The sequence below is a fragment of the Seriola dumerili genome, unplaced genomic scaffold, assembly GCF_002260705.1.
Source record: "Seriola dumerili isolate Sdu_G_001 unplaced genomic scaffold, Sdu_1.0 BDQW01000219.1, whole genome shotgun sequence".
Taxonomy (NCBI): domain Eukaryota; kingdom Metazoa; phylum Chordata; class Actinopteri; order Carangiformes; family Carangidae; genus Seriola; species Seriola dumerili.
In genome coordinates, this window is record NW_019174474.1 from 7,443,672 (window position 1) to 7,466,929 (window position 23,258).

The 23,258-nt window shown below is 39.0% G+C and overlaps 1 protein-coding gene across 2 annotated transcripts; it reads left to right on the top strand.

The window, feature by feature from the left end:
- Positions 1-3,633: 3,633 nt before the first annotated feature.
- On the top strand, positions 3,634-22,678 carry LOC111228696 (carnitine O-palmitoyltransferase 1, liver isoform-like). Of its 2 annotated transcripts, none has more exons than XM_022754702.1 (19): positions 3,634-3,723; positions 7,382-7,546; positions 8,109-8,251; positions 9,555-9,726; positions 10,209-10,310; positions 10,994-11,131; positions 11,294-11,371; positions 12,725-12,832; positions 14,087-14,171; positions 15,866-16,061; positions 16,833-17,021; positions 17,128-17,233; positions 17,978-18,094; positions 18,431-18,595; positions 19,362-19,493; positions 19,589-19,741; positions 20,152-20,265; positions 20,517-20,609; positions 20,709-22,678. In XM_022754702.1, the coding sequence occupies exons 2-19, from the start codon at positions 7,406-7,408 to the stop codon at positions 20,790-20,792; spliced, it is 2,316 nt and encodes a 771-aa protein (XP_022610423.1). In that variant the 5' UTR covers positions 3,634-3,723; positions 7,382-7,405; the 3' UTR covers positions 20,793-22,678. The 2 variants fall into 2 exon arrangements, with proteins under 2 accessions (XP_022610423.1, XP_022610424.1); XM_022754703.1 differs by lacking the exon at positions 3,634-3,723 and adding an exon at positions 5,048-5,131.
- Positions 22,679-23,258: the final 580 nt, after the last annotated feature.

Genomic DNA, 23,258 nt, shown 5'->3' on the forward strand with positions numbered 1-23,258 from the left:
CAGCATATATTCAAATAATGAAGGAATTTAACTTATACCCCCTTGTTTTATACAGATATTTAAGACGAGGTTTAGCTAGTTGATAACAGAAATCTCCCCAACTCAACCTGAGTTGAATTGTGGTTGGCAACAGCGGTTAATGTAATGTTAGCTTGACACATTCATGTTACTTGGGTATTTACGAGTGTTAAACTTTAAATGGTTTCAAACAAATTAATTAATTAATTAATTAATAAACTCCTTGACAAAAAAAATTGTCATCTTGCGCCACCTGTTGGATAAACTCTAGACATACATGTGATACTGGGCTGTATAAAGGCTGTATATCTAATGTTTGGCTTAGATTGCTCTTAAAATAAAGCAAGGTTTCCTTATGACCTTCATCACAGGCGATGGCCTCAATTAGCACATAACCCAGAGTCTTATTTTTCCTTTTCAGATTGTTAACATTTTTGGGGCAAGAAAACACTATCGCTACACTAGCATCATCGAACTCATTTAGCTGCTATTCTAGTCCTATATGGGGCTACCATAGAGTTGAAAGTATCCAGAATTTCTAAACAATTATCATAGGAAACAATTTTGTGATATCATAAGTACAACTTGAAAATCTACCCTTAACTGCAAATGACTACTTCAAATTCTTTAAAATGAAACGCAGCTTTTTTGCCAATTGGCAGTTGAAAAATTTATCCTAACTGGAGAAATGTATTGTTGCACTCCTGACCGCTTGGTGTATTTAATAATGTACTGTTAAACCACACAAATGTTGTCTGTTGACAACACCTCACATTGCTGCTATCTGTCACTCTTAATAAAGAGTAGAATCCTTTAACCCACACAGTTGATGTCTTTTACTAAAGATATAGTGGTTTCCACTCGTAAGTCCCATTGAACCCAAGTCATGCAGTTATTGTAAAATGTAACACAAGAAGTATGCAATAAGTAGAGTGACAGAATCTGTTTATTATAAAGCAGGAACATCCACACCTGGTTTATTGCCATACTGTTAAGTACCATTGCTGTTAAAAAACACACACACAACAAAATACAGTTTACTTTAATACAGAATCCAAATTTGTCAGTGGAACATTGCCTGTGTGCAACTGGGGAATGACCCATGATCTGCAGCATTGTGCAGCAGTGCCCCCTGCGTCTGAATGTACTTTTAGTATTGTGTTAGTAACATCTGTGCTTTACCTACCATGACAAGTCCATGACAGGTCAAATGTTCACTGTGAAAAAGATAGACCTTTATCACAAAAGATAATTCGACTTATCATTGCAGAAAACTTAGTTGAAACTAGCAACAGTAACAATGGCTTCATTCCATTTGGGTGTTCTCGTAGCCAGACCACCTAGTGAGCAGGAGCAATACCAAAACCTAAAAACTGGGTCACCTAAGAGGAATGCAGCCTATATTAATGTTGATTACTACACCTGTGGTTTCCCTGCTATGACTTGTCAACATCATCACCATTTCAAAATACTGGGGACTAGTAGCTGACAGAGCTCAACCACACAGGTATTTCCAGTTGTTGGTGTTGATTGGAGGTTGATGTTGAGTGGAGCAGGTCTGGGGGATTGCTGAGGTCACAAAACTCGTTATACTCCATTAGGGTGTTGGCTGTCCCAATCTTAAAGGCACGACAAAAAAACATCAAAAAGAGGTCTATGAAGCACAGGCCAGGGTCATTCCAATGGAACCACAGTTCTTGCTGACCACTGCAGGAACCCCAGTTCAGTTCCCATTAGCAGTACCTGAAGTTTGGCTGTGCATTGCTATGTCTTTTTTGGCAGTACTGGTACTAGTGACTTGCTATGAGCAACTCCTAAGTGGCCTGTCCAAAGAGAGGAGGGATCCTAGAGGTAGCAAGAACCCTCTCAGTGAAGGTCGTTGCTGTCAGGACTTAGTAGGACTTGGCACAGCTACAGGGGAAGGGGTACAGTAATTGTCATGGTAATGTACATGCTGGGTTGCTTGATGGAATCAGAGGAACAGAATCATTCATCTGATTAGGAACACCTGTGGTTTTTCTGCTTATGACAAGCCACAACACCTGCAGTTTAGACTGCAGGTCTCGATTGGACATTGAAGAAAAACGAGATAAATAGAAGGTCACCTGTTTCACTTGTGGCTAATTAGACCAAGCTCTTACAATGACAGTTTGTTATGGCAGTTGCTAAATGTGCCCACACATATGAACACCTGTACAATAATATTATAGTACAGTACACATCCTGCAAAAATATCAAATTTGTGAAACATGTTGCTGTGTTTCAAAAGTGTTTAACATTTAAGCTCCAGAAAAGTGTTTTTTTCCCAGGGCCATTATATTGCATTGCATGTACTTTTATTGCATCCACAACCTGTCTCTGACAGTGAGAACTGAATTTCACCTTTCGCACAACTGAATCTGCTGTGATGGTTTCATTCACTGCATAATTATTTTTTGTATTTGATTGTACAGGTGTTCATAATATTGTGTACATGCACTGTATAGCTGAACAACTTAAGTACATGGTGTACTGGTTCCTGAAAAATGCTATGATGCTATTTACTGCATTATGTCCTCCTATTGGTTCATCTGCTGTCCTCATATAACCTTTACTATACATACAGGTGGAATATATTCACACCCCTTAATTTCTTTTACATTTTGTTATGTTGCAATCTTATGCTGACATAAAATTTTTTTTGCCTGATCAATTTACACTCAGTACCTCATAATGACAAAGTGAAAGCTGAATTATAGAAGTTTTTGCAGATTTAAATAAAGTAAAAACTGTAATATCACATTGACAGAAGTATTCAAATCCTTTACTATGACGCTTGAAAACTTCCTTGAGGAAGTTTTTACACAGGATCTCTGGAGCTCAGCCAGTCACCATGGGGTTCTTGGTCACCTCTCTTACCAAGGCCCTTCTCCCCTGATTACTCAGTTTGGCCAGGCAGCCAGAAGAGTCCTGGTTGTTCCAAACTTGTTCCATTTAAGAATAATAGAGGCCACTGTGCTCTTGGGAACATTCAATGCAGCAGGATTTTTTTGTAGCCTTTCCCAGATCTCTGCCTCAACTCAATCCTGTCTCTGAGCTCTGCAGGCAGCTCCTTCCACTTCATGGCTTGGTTTTTGCTCTGATATGCATTGTGAGACCATATATAAACAGGTGTGTGCCATTCCCAATCATTTTCAATCAACTGAATTTACCACAGGTGTGCTCCAATCAAGGTGTAGAAACATCTCAAAGATAATGAAGAGGAGTGGGAGGCACCTGAGCTGAATTTCAAGTGTCATAGCATAGTGTCTGAATACTTATATCAATGTGATATTTCAGTTTTTACTTTTTAATAAATTTGAAAAAAAAAAGATAAAATCTAAAATTCTGTTTTCACTTTGTCAATATGGGCCATTGAGTGTCGATCGATGAGGGAAGTAATTTTTAATTTAGCATAAGGCTGCAATTTAAGAACATGTGATATACCTCTGAATGCACTGTAGCATAAGAGACCTCAGGGGGGCACTGTTTCTACCATGACGTGTTTTGTAGGTCAGTGAAAGGAAAGAAATGTGACGTACCAAAAGGGGCGGGCGGTGTGGCGGTGTATACAAGTCTGTGCTCCCATTCATGCAGAGTATATAGCAGTCTTCGCCGACAGCTAAACCGTGCTACTTCCACGTCAAAACACGAAGCTCAGCTCTCTCAGACTAATAGAAAGGGCCGGTGAGTAAAAAAATCTCCCTTTTCACTGTGTGTCAGTCGGTTTTGACGCTCTCTGCAGTTTTCGAAGTAGCCGTGTAAATATGGCTGCAGGGCTTTTGGGGGAAAAAGAAGACATCGACAAGTTAAACAGAGCCCTGTGAAAGCTTTTGTTATTTCTATGCAGTTGACGTAAATGTCAGTATGTTGCATTTCCTTGTCGGCGCAGTGCGTAGAGCTGTGGGGTGTTTACATGACGTACAGGAGATTTTCTTAGCTCCGCTTTGACTCAACTGGGCGGATTGTGAGCTTATTTGGCCCGTAACAGTCAGAAATCAAGTTTACAGACAAATCTTTGACTTGTGAAAATGAGACCTAAATCTTAGCCCATTGCACTCACAGCTGTTCTCCTAATTTTTAAAAGCAAATTGTGAAAATATATGTTGAAGAGGCCCCCTGAATATCTGCGTGAAACATTTCATTATGACTTAACAGTTTTGTATTTAGATAGCATGTTGTACGACCCAGGTGGTCTTCATGTTCATAAGACGAATGTAGGTAAAAGTCCAAGTAAAGGTCATTCATTGACAATCACCTGGTAATATACAGGCACTTCTATTAGTAAGTAATAATACAGTATAGTGTGTCTGTGCCCGGCAGTGGCCTGTGATGTGTAATAGTAGCAAAAGAGAAATTTAGTAAAGGTATATATGTCTGCAAATGTCACCTGCCAGTGAAGGTCAGTAAAAGCTGGTCTGTCATGGTGTCCTTTTTGTAAGAGCTTTTATAGAGGTAGAATTAACACGCTGTTTAATTACATGTGGCTGAGAACCCTGGTTATTTTGATAAATAAATACAATATAGTTTATTGACAACAGTGGGGGGTGCACACTACTGACATAATTTCACACAGACCACGTGGGCGGGATACTTGATATAGTAGCAGACAAATGTAACCTACTTTTTGCCGGGGGTATTTGTTGGTAGTGATGTTGTGCATTATGTTGAGGTGTTTAGTAATGACAACTGTAAGAAAGTTTAATGAGATGGATGATGTGGCGTTTGCGGTCTGAGTCAGTGCAGATACACAACAGGGGGGTTGCCGTGATTATTAATTAACGCTAGACAGCGTTTTGCATCTGCTTTGAAATATAGAAATTGGACAAACGCCGATTATACAATGTCCAAGACAAAAGCTGTGTTTTGCGTGGCTTTGTTGTAACCACAATGTGTTATAGTTTCTGGCATAGGAGGATTTGTGAGTACACTACGTTGCCAGTTTTACACGGTATCTAAGCGGCGGAGCGCTGCGACCTTTCCCCTAGTTTCTGCAGCACAGGGTAGATCATGTGATGTTGGAAAGTAGCTGGGGGAAGGGACTGGCTGCTGAAACACCGATCTGTGGATGCTGCTCCTTCTGAGGACTGAAAAGGTAGAAACGACGTGTCCTGCTTTCAGAGTGTTTTAACTGAATGAAATAACCATGAAAAGAAAGCATTGCCTCCTAGAAACGTAGCAGAGGTTTGCAGGAGAAATGAGGTAAACGTTGTAGCCAGGAAAACCTAATACCACCAAGCCTTAGCATGAAATACCATACATTAACGTAACCCTGAGAACGCATATAATCAGCGGTCAGTGCAAGACTTTACCTGTCGTTTTAGACCGTTTATTCTTATGTTATAAAAGAATATGTTGTATATGCATTTATATTTCCGACAGCAATTGAAGGCAACTCGAAAATGGTATTGCCTCTCAACGCCACATCCACAGTTTCATCATACAGCTTTCAGTTTGTAATAAATCAAAAAGGATCAGCATAGAAATATTATTGTTGTTTGCAACCTGCCACAATATCATCTAAAGTGGCACAGTATATTTAATGGATTTAATTTATTGGTGCATAAGAAATAGCCTAATTAAATCTTAAGTGTCTTACATATATAGCCAAGACCTAAGCAATTCTACTGAGCCCCATCTGCACAACCTGTTAATACAAAAGAAATACCAATCATATCTTAATATTAACTAACAGTATTTATTGCCTACTGAATATAAGACAGACAAGAAATCTGCAGTCTTAGATGCTGGTTAAGGTAAGCACTGACAAGACCCACTTACCAAAATCCAAGCTTTAGTCCCTTAAGTCCCTTTTGAGCACCCTCCATTGAGAAGTCTTTTTTATTAAGAAGTCTTCCACTACTGAAGGAGGGGGATAGATATCAGTATAAAGAATAAGCATGGTCATGCTGTCTCTGCTTGGTTAAACTCAGTTCCCACTGGGCTTTCCTTTATCTCCACTCTCTTGTTTTCTTTTATGTCCCTTCCAATATCAAATTTAAAAAATGTCACCATAACATTGTTTAAACATGTAATAGCTCACTTAAGGTTTATAAATTCAAGATAAAAAGAGCCTCTAGTTATAGTTTGCATAATGTTAGTTCCCTTGTAGTAAAAGATAAGATGCCACACCTGCCTAACCAGTTCAGAGATGGGTAACAGTGGCACAACAGTCACCTCCCAGTGCATCTCCTTTGGTGTCAGCTTGCAGGAACCAGCTTAGTTGATATAGTAACTGAATACAAAACATGCACATAAAGCTGGTTTATGCAGGATATGCCTTTATTCACAATATTACCCCACCCCCCCACCCCCCAAAAAAAGACTTGCAGCTTTTTGTGAACGTTAAATGTTGGTTAATAATCACTATTACTAAGCTTGCTTGACACAGGAAAACAGCAGAAATGTTGTCAGTTTGGTGCTTTGGTTATTTTTTGTACTTAAGGTATCTGATCTTATTTTTTATAAATAAGTTTCAATGCTATCTCACATGATAGCTTTTTAAAAAGGACACACAGTAGATAGTTGTCTGAGACATAGTGAAATCATTGTGCTACAGTTATGCGCTTGACTGGTCTTCACTGACAACACAATTGAGGTGTTACACAGAATCAACACCGAGTTAAGTGGCAAACAAGACCAATAGCAGAAAAAGTGTCCAATGATACAGAAAATCAAACATGTAGTCTTTAGGCCTGTTTTGAGCCACAATAACCAATAAAGGAGACTCTTCTAAAAAGGTCAATGTTGATCATAGTAACTCAAAAGAGCTGCTCATCAAGCACATCATTTTTCCAAGTTTTAGTGCTGTAGTAATTGTGTCTCTGAACTCATATACTGTGCTTCTGAGTAAGTATCCATCCTACTCAGCTTTAACTCTATCCCAGTATTGCTTTCAAACCAAGTAAGAATCATTTCCCACTCAGTGGCCATTACCTTACAAAGAGCTTAAACTGATTAAATCTTGGAAATCAGGTAACCTGCAGTGTTGTCGAGGAATAAGGAGTACTGATTACAAGGAACTCTGACAGGAATTGGTCAGCGTGAAAGATTGTTCTGATCATTTCCTTATAACAATTATTTACAGCTTCATCCATGTATCAGGATGTGTTGATTGTACATTGTTTTTCTGGTGAGCTGGTCATTCTTGAGGTCAGTACCAATGTGACCACAACTTTGTGACGAATGTACGAGAGGGAAATGATGAGCGTGAACATAAAGTGAGAAAAGATTTTAGGAACAGTTATTAAATGTGTTTTTGACATACACCTTTTATCTTTGATATAAACTGTCTTCAATCTTCCATTTAAGTAACTTAACTATCTTGCACTTTCCTCTCACTCAGTGACCCTGTGCAGTAGTAGCCACCATGGCAGAAGCTCACCAGGCGGTGGCCTTTCAGTTCACCGTCACCCCTGATGGCATCGACCTACAGCTGTGCCATGAGGCTCTACGCCAGATCTACCTCTCTGGCCTCCACTCCTGGAAGAAAAGGTTCATTCGCTTCAAGGTGAGAGGTGTTTGAAGTATGGGAGAACAAAGTCCAGAGGGTTTATGTACAGGGGAAATTTTGTTTATCTTTGACTGAGTTGCTGTGACTCTGCTTCTGTTTATTTCTCTTCTCAGTAAATATTCAGTTAATAAGCAGCATCATAAGGGGCCCCAGCAGCACTATGTTTTTATTTACTGATTGCTGTCCTGCTGTAAGTCTGTTTGCTAGGCTACATTAACTCAATCACACTAGAAGGTCACCCACTCTCACACAAACAGCCAGCAGTGACGGTAACCTTCCTGTCTGTTCTTTGTGTCCTAACCTTTGGCCTAGATGTCTCTTTACACACAGTCATATTGAGTCATTCAAATCCAAAGCCTTCTAGCATTTTCACACATTCATCTTCCATCCTTTGTTTAGATGTCGGTAATTAATGATAGATCACATTTATTAACAGGAGAACACTATAGTATGAAATGTTATGAAGTGGGTGATTTTTATAAATTACAGGCAAATATATTCTTTGCTCTCTCTGACCTTGATGACCTTTGTAACCCTCCGTTTGGTTGACTCTCCACAGAATGGGGTAATGACTGGTGTGTACCCGGGCAGCCCTGCTGGGTTCATGGTAGTGGTTGTGTCCTACATGTCCTACAATAAATATAATCAACTGGATCCTTCTCTGGGGTTGATTGCCAAGCTGGGCCAACACATACCTATTAGGTAAGGCCACTGGTATCTTGACGTGTTTCCTAGCATGACATGGTCTTTGTTTTGAGGTGTTTTTCCATTACTGGCAATATGGAGCATATAATAACTATATTGGAGCTACAATATGGAGCAATATGAAATATTGATTGGCTAGATTCTGTAGTATGAGTTAAGCTAGAAAAGATAATAGATATGGAAGAAACTGTGATAAAAGATCCAACGTGAAAGTGCCACATCTTCAGAAGCAATGACACTGGAATTTCTTTTTACTACATCTATGCAATTAAGCACATGCCTCAGGTATTTACGAGAAAACGTGTAGGCATGTTTCTCCAGCACCTCCATCAGTAACAGCTCTTGGTTTAGTTACAGGCTGTAAAGTGAAAGTATTGATCTCATTCCAAAATCACAATTTGTTCTTCGTTCTGTCCACCACACCTCATCTTCATGTTTGCTAACAATATTGATCTTGTTTAGTTATTGTGCAAACATTTCCTGTCCATATAAAACTTTAATGCCTCTCTTATCAACAATGCTGGGGATTTTCCCTCAAATGAAGGACGTTATTTATGACAGTGTTGTTAAGGTTGGTATTCTCAGAAATATCTAAAATCTTTCACAAGTACATATGTGTTAAGTGAGACCACCTGTTGGTGTTATGTTGTTTCAAACACTAAAATAACAGATTAAAGCTTATTTTTTCATTTTCTCAAATGTATCATCAATGACACTGGCTACACTGAGTAATAAACGTGTAGTATTATATATTTATTATTATGTTATTATTAGTGTGTGTGTGTGTGTGTGTGTGTGTGTGAGTGTGTGTGTGTGTGTGTGTGTGTGTGTGTGTGTGTGTGTGTGTGTGTGTATTTTAGTCCTATCAAGATAAATGATATGCATTGTTTATCAGTCATGGTTTAATGTGACTTTGTTGACTTTGGACTGAGCTAAGTCTGGCAACTGCTACATGAGATTTATTGTCCAGTGTTGCTGTTGTTTTGTTGTAGCTCACAGTCTTTTGGATTGCTCAATTGGTCAGACTTGAAAGTTAAATAGCCGGTGTTATTACCTTAATATAGCCACCATATCATCTAATTGTTCTTCTTTCCATCTAAGATAGAAAATTAATTTGCTACAATAGTAATTAATTCTTTACAGACCCACTTTTAAGTCCTGCTCATTATAACAGCTTGATTCTTAAGCAGGAAAGAATAATCTCTCATACTTTATATGGTTCCACTGTGCAGTTAAATAAGAAACGCTTGATTTGCTACAGATTGTCTCACCCTCTTTGTTTCCCCTTCTCTGTCCACAGCCGATATATGTCCACAGACAGCCAGAGGATAGTTGGAGGAGTGTTGGTGGGCACGGGCCTGTGGGTCACCATAATCATGATAATGAGGAATGTCCTAAAGTGCCTGTTGTCGTGGCATGGCTGGATGTATGCACGCCATGGCTCTGTGTCCTGGTCTACTCGTCTGTGGATGGTGAGCCAATGAATGCGCTCCTCTGTTCAAATTACTTTATTAAATTTAACTAAATTTTTTTTCTGTCCCTGCGTATGGAAGACATTGTCATGAATTGTTAGACCCAGATGTATGAGAGGCAAGCATTGAAACAAACATTTATTGAACTCATGGCTACAATATTTATATTACATTTGTATAAACTCTGTACATTATTATACACTTGTGCATTTGTTTCACTTGTGAAATGATTTGGAGTGATGTCCACCATGCATTGCTTCAAGACATTAATTTCCTCTTGATGTAGGTTAACAATACCCAGTTACACCTTATGTAAGGTGTATGACATGCCATGATTGCTACTTTGGTCCTTATAGTTTAACCCACTGGTTACGACGTATTTGACCTTTGGCTCATACCCTGCAGGTTTCCAAGAGAGACACACACTTTTCTTTACCTTCCTTTGCCCTCTCTCCTGTCCCTTATCTGTTCTTCTTGTCCAGTTATTAGTGAAGGTGTTCTCTGGCAGGAAGCCAATGCTCTACAGTTTCCAGAACTCCCTGCCGCGGCTACCTGTTCCCTCTGTCAAGGACACCTGCAGAAGGGTAATTTCCATCTGTCATGTCACCTCCTGTCTGATTGTTCATAATGGTCCTAGCTGTCAAACTACAACAAAACTTTCCATTTTAAAAAAAAATTGAGAAGACTTATCATTCTCTATTCTTTTGTTCTAATAACCAATTGAAATAAAAAGCCATTTAATACCAAATTGCCTCTGATGGCTGTTAAATTATTGTATGGGTGTATGTGGCAAGTATTGTAAAGTGCTTTGAGTGGTCGATAAGACTAGAAAAGCGCCGTATAAGTGCAGTCCATTTCATTTACTATTGAACTGCTTGTAAATGCTTATCTCTGTCATTCAACAAAGGGCTCTCTTTGAGCAGTGAGGAAGTACTTACTTGAAACAATGAAATATCTAGTCACATCTCTGTAGATTCCTAAGACTCCAGGAAGATTTTCAAATCTGGCAATGTGAATAACACGTTCAAACAAAAATCAGTGTAGGTTTTGATTTGTGTCAGTTCACTTTTCCTTGGGTCATTTTCTTTATCCTTTGACTGTGTCCCCCAAGGCAGAGCCACTAAACAAACCTCTGGCTGCCTGTCATTATCTGTCAGGGGAGAAAGAGTAGATGACTAGTTTTTCTGGCCTATCTCGCCTTTCCTTGTTTAAAACTCGTCACCCTTGGCTTCACTCTTTGTTACTTTTCTTCTCTCCGTGTTAACAGTACCTGGATTCTGTGCGCCCACTGATGGATGATGAGCAGTATGAAAGGATGAAGGGCTTGACTAAAGACTTTGAGAAGAACCTGGGACCTAGGTTGCAGTGGTACCTCAAACTCAAGTCGTGGTGGGCCTCCAACTACGTGAGTCAAAAAGAATTCCACTCCCTTTCCCTCTTCTCCACCCTTTTGATACAGTTTCCCTGTCCTGGGTCTTGATTATGCATCAAACTGTCAGTATAAGCAGTGTGTCTAATAATGTCACCCTCTGTTTCTTCCTCCCCTCCCTCTCTTTGTGTTGCACAGGTCAGTGACTGGTGGGAAGAGTATATTTACCTCAGAGGCCGTGGGCCCATCATGGTCAACAGCAACTATTATGCCATGGTAAGATATCCGTACCTGAGTGTCTGTTTGCAGGCAATGGCACAGCCTTTTGTTTGAAGATGAAGCAATAAGCTTCTTCATGTAGGTTGTGATTGATTCTCTGAAGGTGTGTGTTTGGTGGTTTTTTTTCCAGAGTAAATTCCAAGTGCTTTTGATATAGTTGTGTGAGTGTGACCCTTTTTCAGCACTGTGATGTAAAACTTTTAATTGAGAGTTATATACAATGGCTATTTTCTCCTTTTAATGACCAACTGAGTGACCTGTCACCTCCATAAATTTTTCTGAGTGACCAACTGAGTGACCTGTCACCTCCACGCACCACCATGTTTAAACTGGCATCTGTTTGACATACCACACTGTTGGTGATGTGTAGTAACATGAGCACTTAAATTACAGCTTTAAGTCAAATGACAGCTGTACCAAACACCAAACTTAGACAGAGCTACAAATTGTATGAGTAAATATTGAAAAATAACTGTATCTGTATCTTGGAAGTACAGTTGTAGCTTCTTACTTTACCTGAACTTGAAACCTGAAAAATTGAATCTTTGATGTGACTGAATACATTATCTTGCATTCATTTAGTAATATAGAGAATTTGTTAAAAAAGCCCTTGGATATTAAGTTTTATGGAGTACCACTATCTCATATGTGATAACTGTGCGCACATTGATAGTAAATGTTTTTCTATGTAAGGAAAGGATGCACTCTTAGTGGTATAAACCTTGTGTGTCTGTGTGTAGAAATATACACTATGCTAGTGTCTCAGGGGACATTATGCAGCTTTACAACCATAGTCTTAGAGTTTTCAGCATCTTGGCTGACAAAGCTGCATTACAATGTGTCTTTACTGAGTAGACAGGTTTCTCCAAATCTATGGACCCAGTGAACTTAACAGTGCATGTAACAGGAAAACCCACAGCTCCCTCTACAGGTTTCTGCCTGAATGGGTGAGACTGTAAACTGGACTGTTACTGCAGCAGTGCAGATATGAATCATTGCTTAATCGAGCAATCACCACAATCAAAATGTCTGTTTTGCAGCATGTTAAAACTACATCTCATATCACAGTCACACATCTGTCAAAGAAGGCAGACTTGGTATGGGGGTCAGTGGAAGAGCACTCAGCAAGTTTGAAATAGCAGGTCATGGTAGCTTCTGTATAATTGTATACAGTACTTGACCTAAATAACAAAGAATCTATGGATAGATCACTCAGTAACAATGTGTTCACACTGTTCTTCTGTTGTCATTTACAAGTCATTACTTATGCTGATGTGTTTTTAAGGACAGTGTAACATGTGGGATGAAATGTGACTGATGATTTATTAATAATAAGCTCCTTTTCTCCAGGATTTCCTGTACGTGTTCCCCACCTCCATCCAGGCTGCCAGGGCAGGTAATGCCATCCATGCCATCATGCTCTACAGGAGAAAACTTGACAGAGCCCAGATCAAACCAGTGAGTACAGAGCTCTTCTTTTCCTCACCTCTTAAATACTTTTGTTAAACCCAGGTTAATCTATAAACTTTGTTCAAGCTGTGATACAAAAATACATTAGTGCATGTTTGATCATATCAATCCTATGTAAATGTTTAACTCGTTAATCATTTATTGATTTTTAGCTATTATCACAGTGTGTTTGTCTTTTAAGTTTACTTTAACAGCTGCTTATCTTTCACAACCTGTTCTTGTGTGCTTAAAGTAAGTTTGTCATCCACAATCTCACCTGTGATGAGGCAGACAATTGTTGTTGCCCACAGCTCAATGTGTCTAACTCTAACTTTTGAATGAGCCCTGCACTGTGCTTCTTGCTTGTTTTGATCAAAGTACAGCTGTGATCACGAGCTCACAAGCATTTTCTGAGTGAAGCTTAGTGAATAAGGCTTAATGAATACTCGTGATTTCCCTGCAGCTCTTGTCAGTCCTTTTCCTTTACCAGTCTGCATGATGCTTAAGTGTAAATTATCTAAACTTTTTTACCTTTGCACAATACTGGTACACACCCTACAACATGTTGTGTAAACACACACTGACCTCTGACTGTATACATATATGCAAACACCAATGCATGAGCTCCCTCTATTGCACACTTACATTCGGTTGTCTCTTGTTACTGTTTTGTCCCTTCGCTGTGTCGGACGCTGCGTTAGCTTTACTTGCTGGCGAACAAGGTTCCTCTGTGTTCGGCTCAGTGGGAGCGGATGTTTAACACCACCCGCATCCCTGGTTTGGAGACAGGTAAGAGGAGGGCACATCTCCGCCGTGCCCTCTGACCCCCTACCTTGTGACTCTAGCCACTTCTATGGCAATAGCCATTGGAAACCCTGACTACTAGACTCATTCTCAGCAGCACAACCCTGAAGAATTCTACCTTTCATTGGCTTTCATTGATATAAGTATTCAAATTAATTTAGTGAAATATCCTGAAAATAGTTACATTTTAGTTCAAATCCCACTGTTACATCAGGGTTTTGCTGGTGGCATTGAGCTGGCAGACCACTGGTTTCTGGACCCTGCTCATGTCTCCTTCTCTGGCAGCCTTCTGGGGTCTCTCTTGCTCCTTAAGACTGCTTATCAAACCAATCCTCATTGCTCCCTCTCCACTTCATCCATGCTCCTGTCCCTGTATGTGTGTGTCTGCTGCTGCTCTCTTGGGATTTTAGTGAATTAGTTTGTCATCTTTGTGTTTGACTCTCCCCTTTTGCTTTTCAGCTCATGCTCCTACACACTATTCCCATGTGCTCAGCCCAATACGAACGTATGTTCAACACCAGTCGTGTCCCAGGTGTAGACACAGGTAGAGTCTTTAGCAGTGCTTCCTCCTCACACTACTCCTATTGTACTTCTCCTTTATATATTTTTTCCTTCTGTTTTGTAATTGGAAATGATATAAACTTAATAATGCATGTGTGATGGTCTATGCACATGTCAAAGACTAATTTGCATGTGACTGAAATCTAGTATTTGAGTTTGAGAAGGCGACAGCAGTGGTGTTAAGGTAAGACCTGGAAATGTCCAACAGTGCTGGGCTTTCCTGATAGTTTGATGTGTGTTCCATGGAGTTAGATACTGACATACAATAATAACTTTTACTTCTGGGGGATGCTAATAATAAATCAACTCTGAGTGGGCAGGCAGCTATACTACTGCAGAAATTTCATGATAAAAAGTGACTCAAACAAGAACTTTGTTGAAAGTTGAAATTAGTAGCTCTTGTTCAGTCAAAGAAGAACTGTGGATAGAATTTCTATTTTGTGATGTAACAAATTATATCCTATAACCAAGACAAGGACCTGTTCGAGATGAAAGCCCAAATGCCTCAGGACTAAGACCTGGGGCTGTGATGTCATATAAATGTTTGACACAATGTGTACATTACTAAGACTTTAGGCTCTTGGGCTCTGACAGACTGTTTTTAAGACTGACATACTGCCAGTAGAGCACAGAGGTGAATTCTAACTTTAAATAAATTGAATTGCATGAGAGAAATAGTGAGGAATAGTGTCTTTGAAAAATCAAGTATCACTTTAAATTGTGTTGTTACATTGATACAGAATTTAATATAATTCAAATGTTGTGATATGAGTTTGAAGTTATCTGACAGGTTTCAATAGTTTGTATTTGTAGGTTTTGGCAGACAAAACGATTGGAGTTACTGATCCTAGTAATATAGACACAGAGCACCAGTGGAAAAGTGTCAGTTTTTCTTTTCATATTTACATTGCTGGAGGTGTATTCATGTGCTAGAGGAAGCACAATAGGCTCAGTATTACCTGGATGTGAGGTGGTGGTTGTTCTTGGGGTTGTTCCTAGTGTAAGTATCCCCCACTATGTCCTTTCTGTAACAAGGGCACTGCCTGTTTGAACATTATGAGCGTCAACAAAACAATGTTATACATTTGTATCCGAGATGCAGACAATGTTTTTGAATTGGTTCCTCTTGGTTGTGCACAGTGCTGTTCAAACAGACATTGCCTCAATTCATTGTATTCAAAACCACTGCCCTGTTCCCAAATTACTTTTCCTTTTCATCTCACTTCCTGCACTTCCCATTTCAAGCTGCTTTAGTTTTTGATCTGGATAGCCCTCCCCCCCACCCCATCATATAATATCACTGTGAACTGAGTTGTTTTGTGCCCTTCAAATTAATGTAACTTCAAAATAAACCCTAAAATAAGTATTTTTCTCACAACACAAATCTGGTATTTTGGATATCCCATCATTTCACCACTGGGGCCAAGAATTGGGCACTAACACTTTTGTTACTCCCAGAAACGAAATGCTGTGACATTCATACTCTATTTGAACTGCTGTCTTCCTTTACACACAGATCTTGGCAGCAACAACATTTTAAATTATAAGATACACAGAGACACATGTACAAACACTTAAATCTACTCTCCCTGACACCACCAACAACACAACTCCAACTGTCTTTGTTTCTTTGTTTTCCCCATTCATCCCTCCTTACCATTGGTCCCTCTCTCCCAGACACACTTCAGCACATGAATGAGAGCAAACACATAGCTGTGTACCACAAGGGCCGTTTCTACAAGGTGTGGATGTTTTATGACGGGCGCCTGCTGTTGCCACGGGAGATAGAGCAGCAGATGGAGAGGATCTTGTCAGACAAGTCGGAGCCCTTGCCAGCAGAGGAAAAACTAGCTGCACTTACTGCAGGGGACAGGTAGGTGGTATAACAGAGCAATCTGCAGCTGGTATTGACAGAATTTACATGTGTAGTGCGTAGTAACACAACAGACAGTGAAGAAATACTGTACATACATAGATGGAAATTTATTGCAATGATCTTTCAAGGTTTATTCAGTCAGGTAGTGATTTGCTTTCTGGACAGCAGTTCTACAGTGTTAATTTACTGAAGGTAAACACAGTAATAGATTAATATGGCAGAGTTAGAACAGACTAAAACAAAACAGCAATTTTGAGGCAGATATCAATATTTGACCTGGTGAGTTATCCAATATTTTAAAGATCAGATCAGAAATCAGTTTTTAAAATATTGATATAGCATAAAACATTTTTTATAAAGATCACTTAAATTTGACATTAAAGAACTGTACCCAAGATATGTACGGCTCATTTTGAAAAATAAACACAGTGGACAGACTATATGATACAGTTTTTAAATGACCTCAGACATACAGTATCAATAATGCTGACATCTGCAATAAGCTAAATTCATATAGTTCCCATAATATCAGTCCAGATATGTGGGATTTTAGTTTTTGAAACTAGCAAAGGGTGTGGCAGTGACCACAGAAATGCAATGAAAGTACTGTACCTCCCTCCCACACATCACACTTTTCTCATACAGATGATGAGATACTTACACACAGGTTTGACTTTTGTAATACACTGATTCAGGTGTGCCTGAAATGACTAAAGTAGCAGAAAAGGTTCACATGCTTCCTGTTACCTATTCTTTAACATTCTGCAGGACCCCATGGGCAAAGGCCCGTGAAACCTTCTTCGGCCGTGGTAAGAACAAGCAATCTCTGGACGCCATTGAGAAAGCGGCCTTCTTTGTAACCCTTGATGACACCGAGCAGCGCTACGAGGAAGACAATCCAGTCAAGTCTCTGGACAGTTATGCCAAGTCCCTGCTCCATGGAAAGTGCTATGACAGGTGGGACAGATAAACTTGATGTAATTTGTTGCTGATCAGCAAAGAGTGTCTGGCACATGTTCATTTATAAATAAACTAAGGGTGATAATTATTTGTTTTTATTCAGGTGGTTTGACAAATCCTTTAACCTGATAGTGTTCAAGAACGGCACCATGGGGCTGAACGCAGAGCATTCCTGGGCAGATGCTCCAATCATTGGTCATTTGTGGGAGGTACGTCAGTTTAGTTTAAAGATGCTTCTAATTATCACATTGTCACATAATTATTTTAGAATAAATGACCTCTCTTTTGGCATTATCATAAAGTCAGGTTTCCTTCTTTTACTCCCACAAGCTAAATTGGGGTTTTTTCCTGGCTCAAAATGAGGCCGAGGTGGTACCATCCTGATCATGTGCACACAGGCATGTGGACCGAGCTTTCAACTGGCTCAAGCAAGCACGTTTTACAAGCAACATATTGTATGAGTTCTTTAGTGAATCCTGAGTAATTTCCATAAGGACAATAATAAACTGTCACCTTGTGCATTTTTTTTACAAATTCGTTGACATTTTAAAGACTTAATTAAACAATTGAAAAATTTTATCCCCAAATGTCTTTGGGGAAGATGAATGAAAAGTGGCATTAAAATCACCTGATTGTGATACAGCGCCACCAGATTTGTGTAATGCTGCAATTGCAGTTACAAATTACAGACACTCACTGAGTGCAACACTTAGAAAATAACCCGTCAGAGTTTGTTGAGAGATGGAGGCAGCTGCCTTATAATTCTCTAAGCAGGAAAGACCCTGTCTATCAAGAGCTGTCTAGAGCTGTCTAGAGCTTTTATTTTCTGATTGGCACAATATTTATACTTAAAGCACTTAAACCTTTTTGACAGAAAAGCTAAAGAGCAATCAATCCATTTCTTGTCTACCATTTAATTGAGCTCATCATGTTAAAACTTGACTGTTTTGCAGCATGTGCTCTCCATGGACCCTATTAAGCTGGGATATACTGAGGAAGGTCACTGCTGTGGGGAGCCCCACCCCAACCTGCCAGGTCCTCAGAGGCTGCAGTGGGATCTTACTGCTGAGGTCAGACTGCTACAACATCTCTCATACTACAGGATTGCACCTGAGATTTTGATATTCAGAAGTCTTGTCTTCCCTCTGCTGGTAGCTTGAACTATGTGCACCAGTGTTAATATTTTATTACTTAAAATTTAAGATGTATAGAAAAAATAAGCCTGCAGGGTAGTGTATACTTGAAACGTGTGGAATTAAGTTATGTCAGTTTAAGTAATTATAGCTTAGTAGTAGTTAGTAAATAGTAAGTTAATAGCTTTCTTAATACCAATGCAGAGTAATGAATATGTTTCCATCGATACTACATCCATTTTATCTAACATACCTCTCTGTTCCTTTCTCTAGTGCCAGGAAACCATCCAGAGCTCTCTGACATTAGCTAGGAATCTGGCAGATGATGTGGACTGTCACATTTTCCCCTTCACTAACTTTGGCAAGGGTCTGATTAAGAAGTGCCGCACCAGTCCCGATGCCTTCATCCAGATCGCTCTACAGCTGGCCCATTACAGGGTTAGTACACTCATCTCACTGGTTTCTCAAAACAATTTGTAATTTGCTCTTAACTCTTGTACACATTTATTTATTTGGCATTTAGTGACCTTTACATGTTTTACTTTATGTTACATGTTACACTTTAGGTGTATTAAATATGCCAGCAGTGAAATATTTAAAATATTGAAATATTTAACCTTGTTTTTTCCTTTAGTTTTGCCAGGGTTGTGAGAAATAATTTATCACACTTAATGTTAGCTATCAGTTTGTTTGTGGTTTATAAATTTAAGCATTTTATATTGCAGAAGATTACTGTTTTCATTAACTATTTTTTTTTGTTATGTAGATATTTATTATTAATATTAATATTATTATTGAGGATAAAATGTTATGCCAAAGCTTTAGGGAGAGCAGAAATGGAGAAAACCGATAAAGCACACTGCTCATAAATCCCAGCAGAGGGCAGTCACAACTTGACTGAATAACATACCCCAGAAGACTGTCAGACACTGTCCATAAATGATTTAATGAAAGCAGTGGTTTGATGCTGTATTTTCCTGGTCCTGTTTAGGTTATGGATTGCAGATTAAATACTGCATTTCATTGTGCTTGTGTTATTTAGTCAATCCATTGTAAGTGTAAATGTAAGCCTCCTAAAAGTCACTGACTTTTTTTGTAATTATCAATCATCAAAGTCAATAATCTAATGTAAACTTACTTACAATTTGCAAAAACAACTTCCTGTGGTGTCTCTTTTTTGCCGACCCAAACTCTCTGTCAACAGGACAAAGGGAAGTTCTGCCTGACATACGAAGCCTCCATGACGCGTTTGTTCCGTGAGGGCCGAACAGAAACTGTGCGCTCCTGCACGATGGAAACATGTACCTTTGTCCGTTCCATGATCAGAGATGAGACAGTAAGGCTAAACAGTTGCAGTTGTTGTTAATCATGCAACTAGTACCTATCAATTGTTTGCCATGTTTCATTTTTGTCTCTTTCCTGTCCACTCAGAGAGACGAGCGCCTCAAGTTGCTCAAACTAGCAGCAGAGAAGCATCAAAACATGTACCGCCTGGCTATGACGGGAGACGGCATTGATCGCCACCTTTTCTGTCTCTATGTGGTTTCCAAATATTTAGGAGAAGACTCAGCTTTTCTCAAAGAGGTATGAATTGTTGTTGGGAGATTTCTGCTAATAAGGTTGTCAAGTTGACGCTTGTCATATTGTCCATATGAATCCAGGGCCTTTCTTCTTATTTCTTTACAATAAGTGCCTTATGTCACTGAGTGCATCAGCTCATTACCTCATACAGTGAGGAAAATTTGAGAGGTTTGCAGTACAAAGGATGTTTTCAAGGTTTGTGTCTAACTCTGGTCTAGACTTAAGGGGCCCTTTTTTTAAAAACAAATCGGGCTGAGTTAAGAAGTGATAGCTGGTTAAAATAAATCTTGTGCAGGACTCAATAAGTGAAGAAATAACTACTGCAATTTTTAAAGAGTCTTATTGATAGAAAAGAAATGTTACGTGGGCTTTCTTCGACTAGTGAATGAAATGTATGTTCCCTTTATGTTTAGGTGCTGTCCGAGCCGTGGAGGCTGTCCACCAGTCAGACTCCTCTGCAGCAGGTTGAGCTGTTTGACCTGGTCAGACACCCAGAGTATGTGTCCTCTGGGGGTGGATTTGGTCCGGTGAGTTATCCATCAACTTTTAAACACAGACTGAAGACTGAAAAACATAAACTTGTGCAGTCATGTCCCATATGGATCAGTCCATCTATCATAAATATGTGTCACTAAGGGTTAGCATGTTACAATAAGTATGTATCCATCCACCTGTTTTTATGTACATCTTGATTTAGTAAATAAAAAATCCAAATGTACATGTTATGTGTTCTTGTCAAACAACTCATCGCTCTTTTATTTTCCTCTTGTGTCCTAAGGTGGCTGATGATGGTTATGGTGTCTCTTACATCATTGTTGGTGAGAACCTCATCAACTTCCACATTTCCAGCAAACACTCAAGCCCAGAAACTGTAAGTTCACCAGTTTTTCACTAAATGTCCATTATTTTATGTCCATTATTTCACGAAGACAGTTTTTGAAATCTTGTTTCCTTCTTTTTGCTCCATCAGGACTCGCACCGTTTTGGTGCCAACATCAAACAGGCCATGCTGGATATTCTGGATCTCTTCCAGCTTGACAAGAAAGCCAAGTGATTGCCCTCTGCGTGGATGGAAAAACACAAGATGCTGTTTTTAGCAAAGCATATATTCTTCCTGAAGCTTGTACAGAATCAAATGTTGGATTTTGGGTTGTTTTAAGTTAATTGATGTTACAGATGTAAGGATGATTGAGAGGTTTTTGGAAACATTACTGTCAATGTTTGTGAGGCATTTATGTGTACTGTATGTATAGGCAGGGTGAGGTTGTGGAGGTAATGGGTTCAGGTGGTGCGCAGATCAAAGTTTTTATTTACAGGACTGTACACACCTGTGCCTTAGTGACCCACTAATGTAAAAAGGGCAGAAAGGGAGGAGAAAATTAGTGCCGCTCTAGTCTAAGATCAAGTCTGTATTACCACAGTAAGAGACATTTCAGCTAAAGGATTGTTCAGTAGCATCATTGCATATTTGAATCACATTTTAAGTTAACAGATGATATAATATTTTTTACAAGCCTTCGTCCCAATTTTAGGAAAAAATCCTATAATATGTTTTTGTTGTTTCAAGTGTCTCCTCAGTTGCAGCACCTGAGTCAGGTGTAACAGGTCCAATCAGCACACTTCATGTAAAATATCATAAGAAATTGTGTGTTGTGTTGTGTCCATTAATTTCATATGGCTTAGTTTAAATACTGAATCTTGATTCTTTAGGGTGGACAGTTTGTATCCAGTAATATTATACCTGCTGAAGCTTGTAGGAGTAAATCTGTTGAGCTATAATTAAAAGAATTATAAATATTCACCGTTGATCTGGATCTGTGATTCTGGATACCAATACAAAAACAGAGAACTGTTGCTGCTGTCCACCAATGGATCTCCATTGCCTTTCAGTCAAGTGCACAGCCAGTGTGTTTGTTCTTTTTAGCTGCTATGATTTTATGACATAGCGACAAAGGCAGAACATGTTTATGCGTGCGTGTTTGTTGTTTTCTTACTCAGGTTTTACTAACTTGGCCTAGTATTCTGTGCTGCTGGCTGCAGCATTGCAAGTGCTTATGTTTGCGTGTATATGTGCAACAGTAGAAGTTGAGATGCAGTACAATGTCATGTGACCCTGATGAGTCGGTGGGTACTAGAACATTAAGTTTGCTGTTGAAGTGAGCGATTGGCAGGACAGGGTGTGTGTCTGGGGTGAGTGTGACCCAGTGTGTAGCCAATGGGTGACATTTTTTTTTCCAGTTTCCTGTGTTTTGAAAGAGTGGGTTAACTGTACTTCAACCCTGTGGTGCACTCCATGACTGGCCCTTTAGTTCAAACTAACCAATTTCTAATAACCTTGGTAGCCTTTTGTCAGATCAAGACAAATTACAAACTTTTATCAGCAAACTGTCAAGTTGTTGTGGTGTTGCAGCTGTTGTTGCCTTGTTGCGATGTGGTGCAGATTCGCTCAGTGGGTTATTGTGTCTCTCCAATACAGTAGGAAATCTTTGTTTCTCTTGGACTAATGCTTATGAAGGGCAGAGGGACTGTTGTGTGTAGGAATGCATTTTTGTTATTATGTATAAGTTGTTAGTTCAACATTATTTATTTTTTTCCCCCATGTTTTAACCTCTTTATTCACGCAAAAAAAACTGTTTGAGACTTGTGTATTTACCAGCTGAATGCGGCTAATGATAAGCACTAAGTTAAAGCTTTGCTGATATTAAGAAGTGAAACAGACAAAATGCTTCCTTATTTTTGACATGACAAATTTGTTATCACAGACTTTGCCAGTATGATGTAGTTGTATGACTTTTTATCTTGGTAGACCTCATGTTTACACTGCTGCATGGTTTTTGAAGATGAAGCTGTATATGTTTGCCTTTAATTTAAAGACGTGTAAAAAGACAAGCAGCTGATATACCAAAACAAGTTTTAACAATAAAGTGAATGTCAAGACACCGGTATCTTCTCCTGAGTATGTCATCTCTTTTTTTTTTTTTTAATTTATTTAAAATCCCTGTATTCACCATAAATGCCAAACACAGTGATGACTACAAACACCAAGATAACAGAAACTAGTTTTCTAACAGAACTAATGATAAAAAAAAAAAAACAGTTTTGATAATTGATCAATTTTTGCAGTTTCAGCTCCTCAAATGTGAAATGTGATTTAATGGTTTTCAGAATAGCTTTTTAGTTTGTTGGTTGAACAGTATAAGTAATCTGAAGATTTAGGAAATTGTGATTGGTAAGGAAAATAATTGCTGGATTGATGAACAATGAAAACATGCAAAGGTCTACAGCCATGCTAGTGACTGAAGCTGTGCTTTATAAGGCACTGCGGTGTTTTGAGCTAAATGCTAACGTAACTAAAGCATCAGGTATAATTGCTACCATGTTCACCATCTATCATTAGTTAGCACTAAATACAAAGTTCAAGTATCTGGTTATTATCCAAAATTTTGGACAAATTGAAATTATGACCTGATAATTACACTAGAGGAAATGCTAAGAAATCACCAAGATTATTACATTTCAT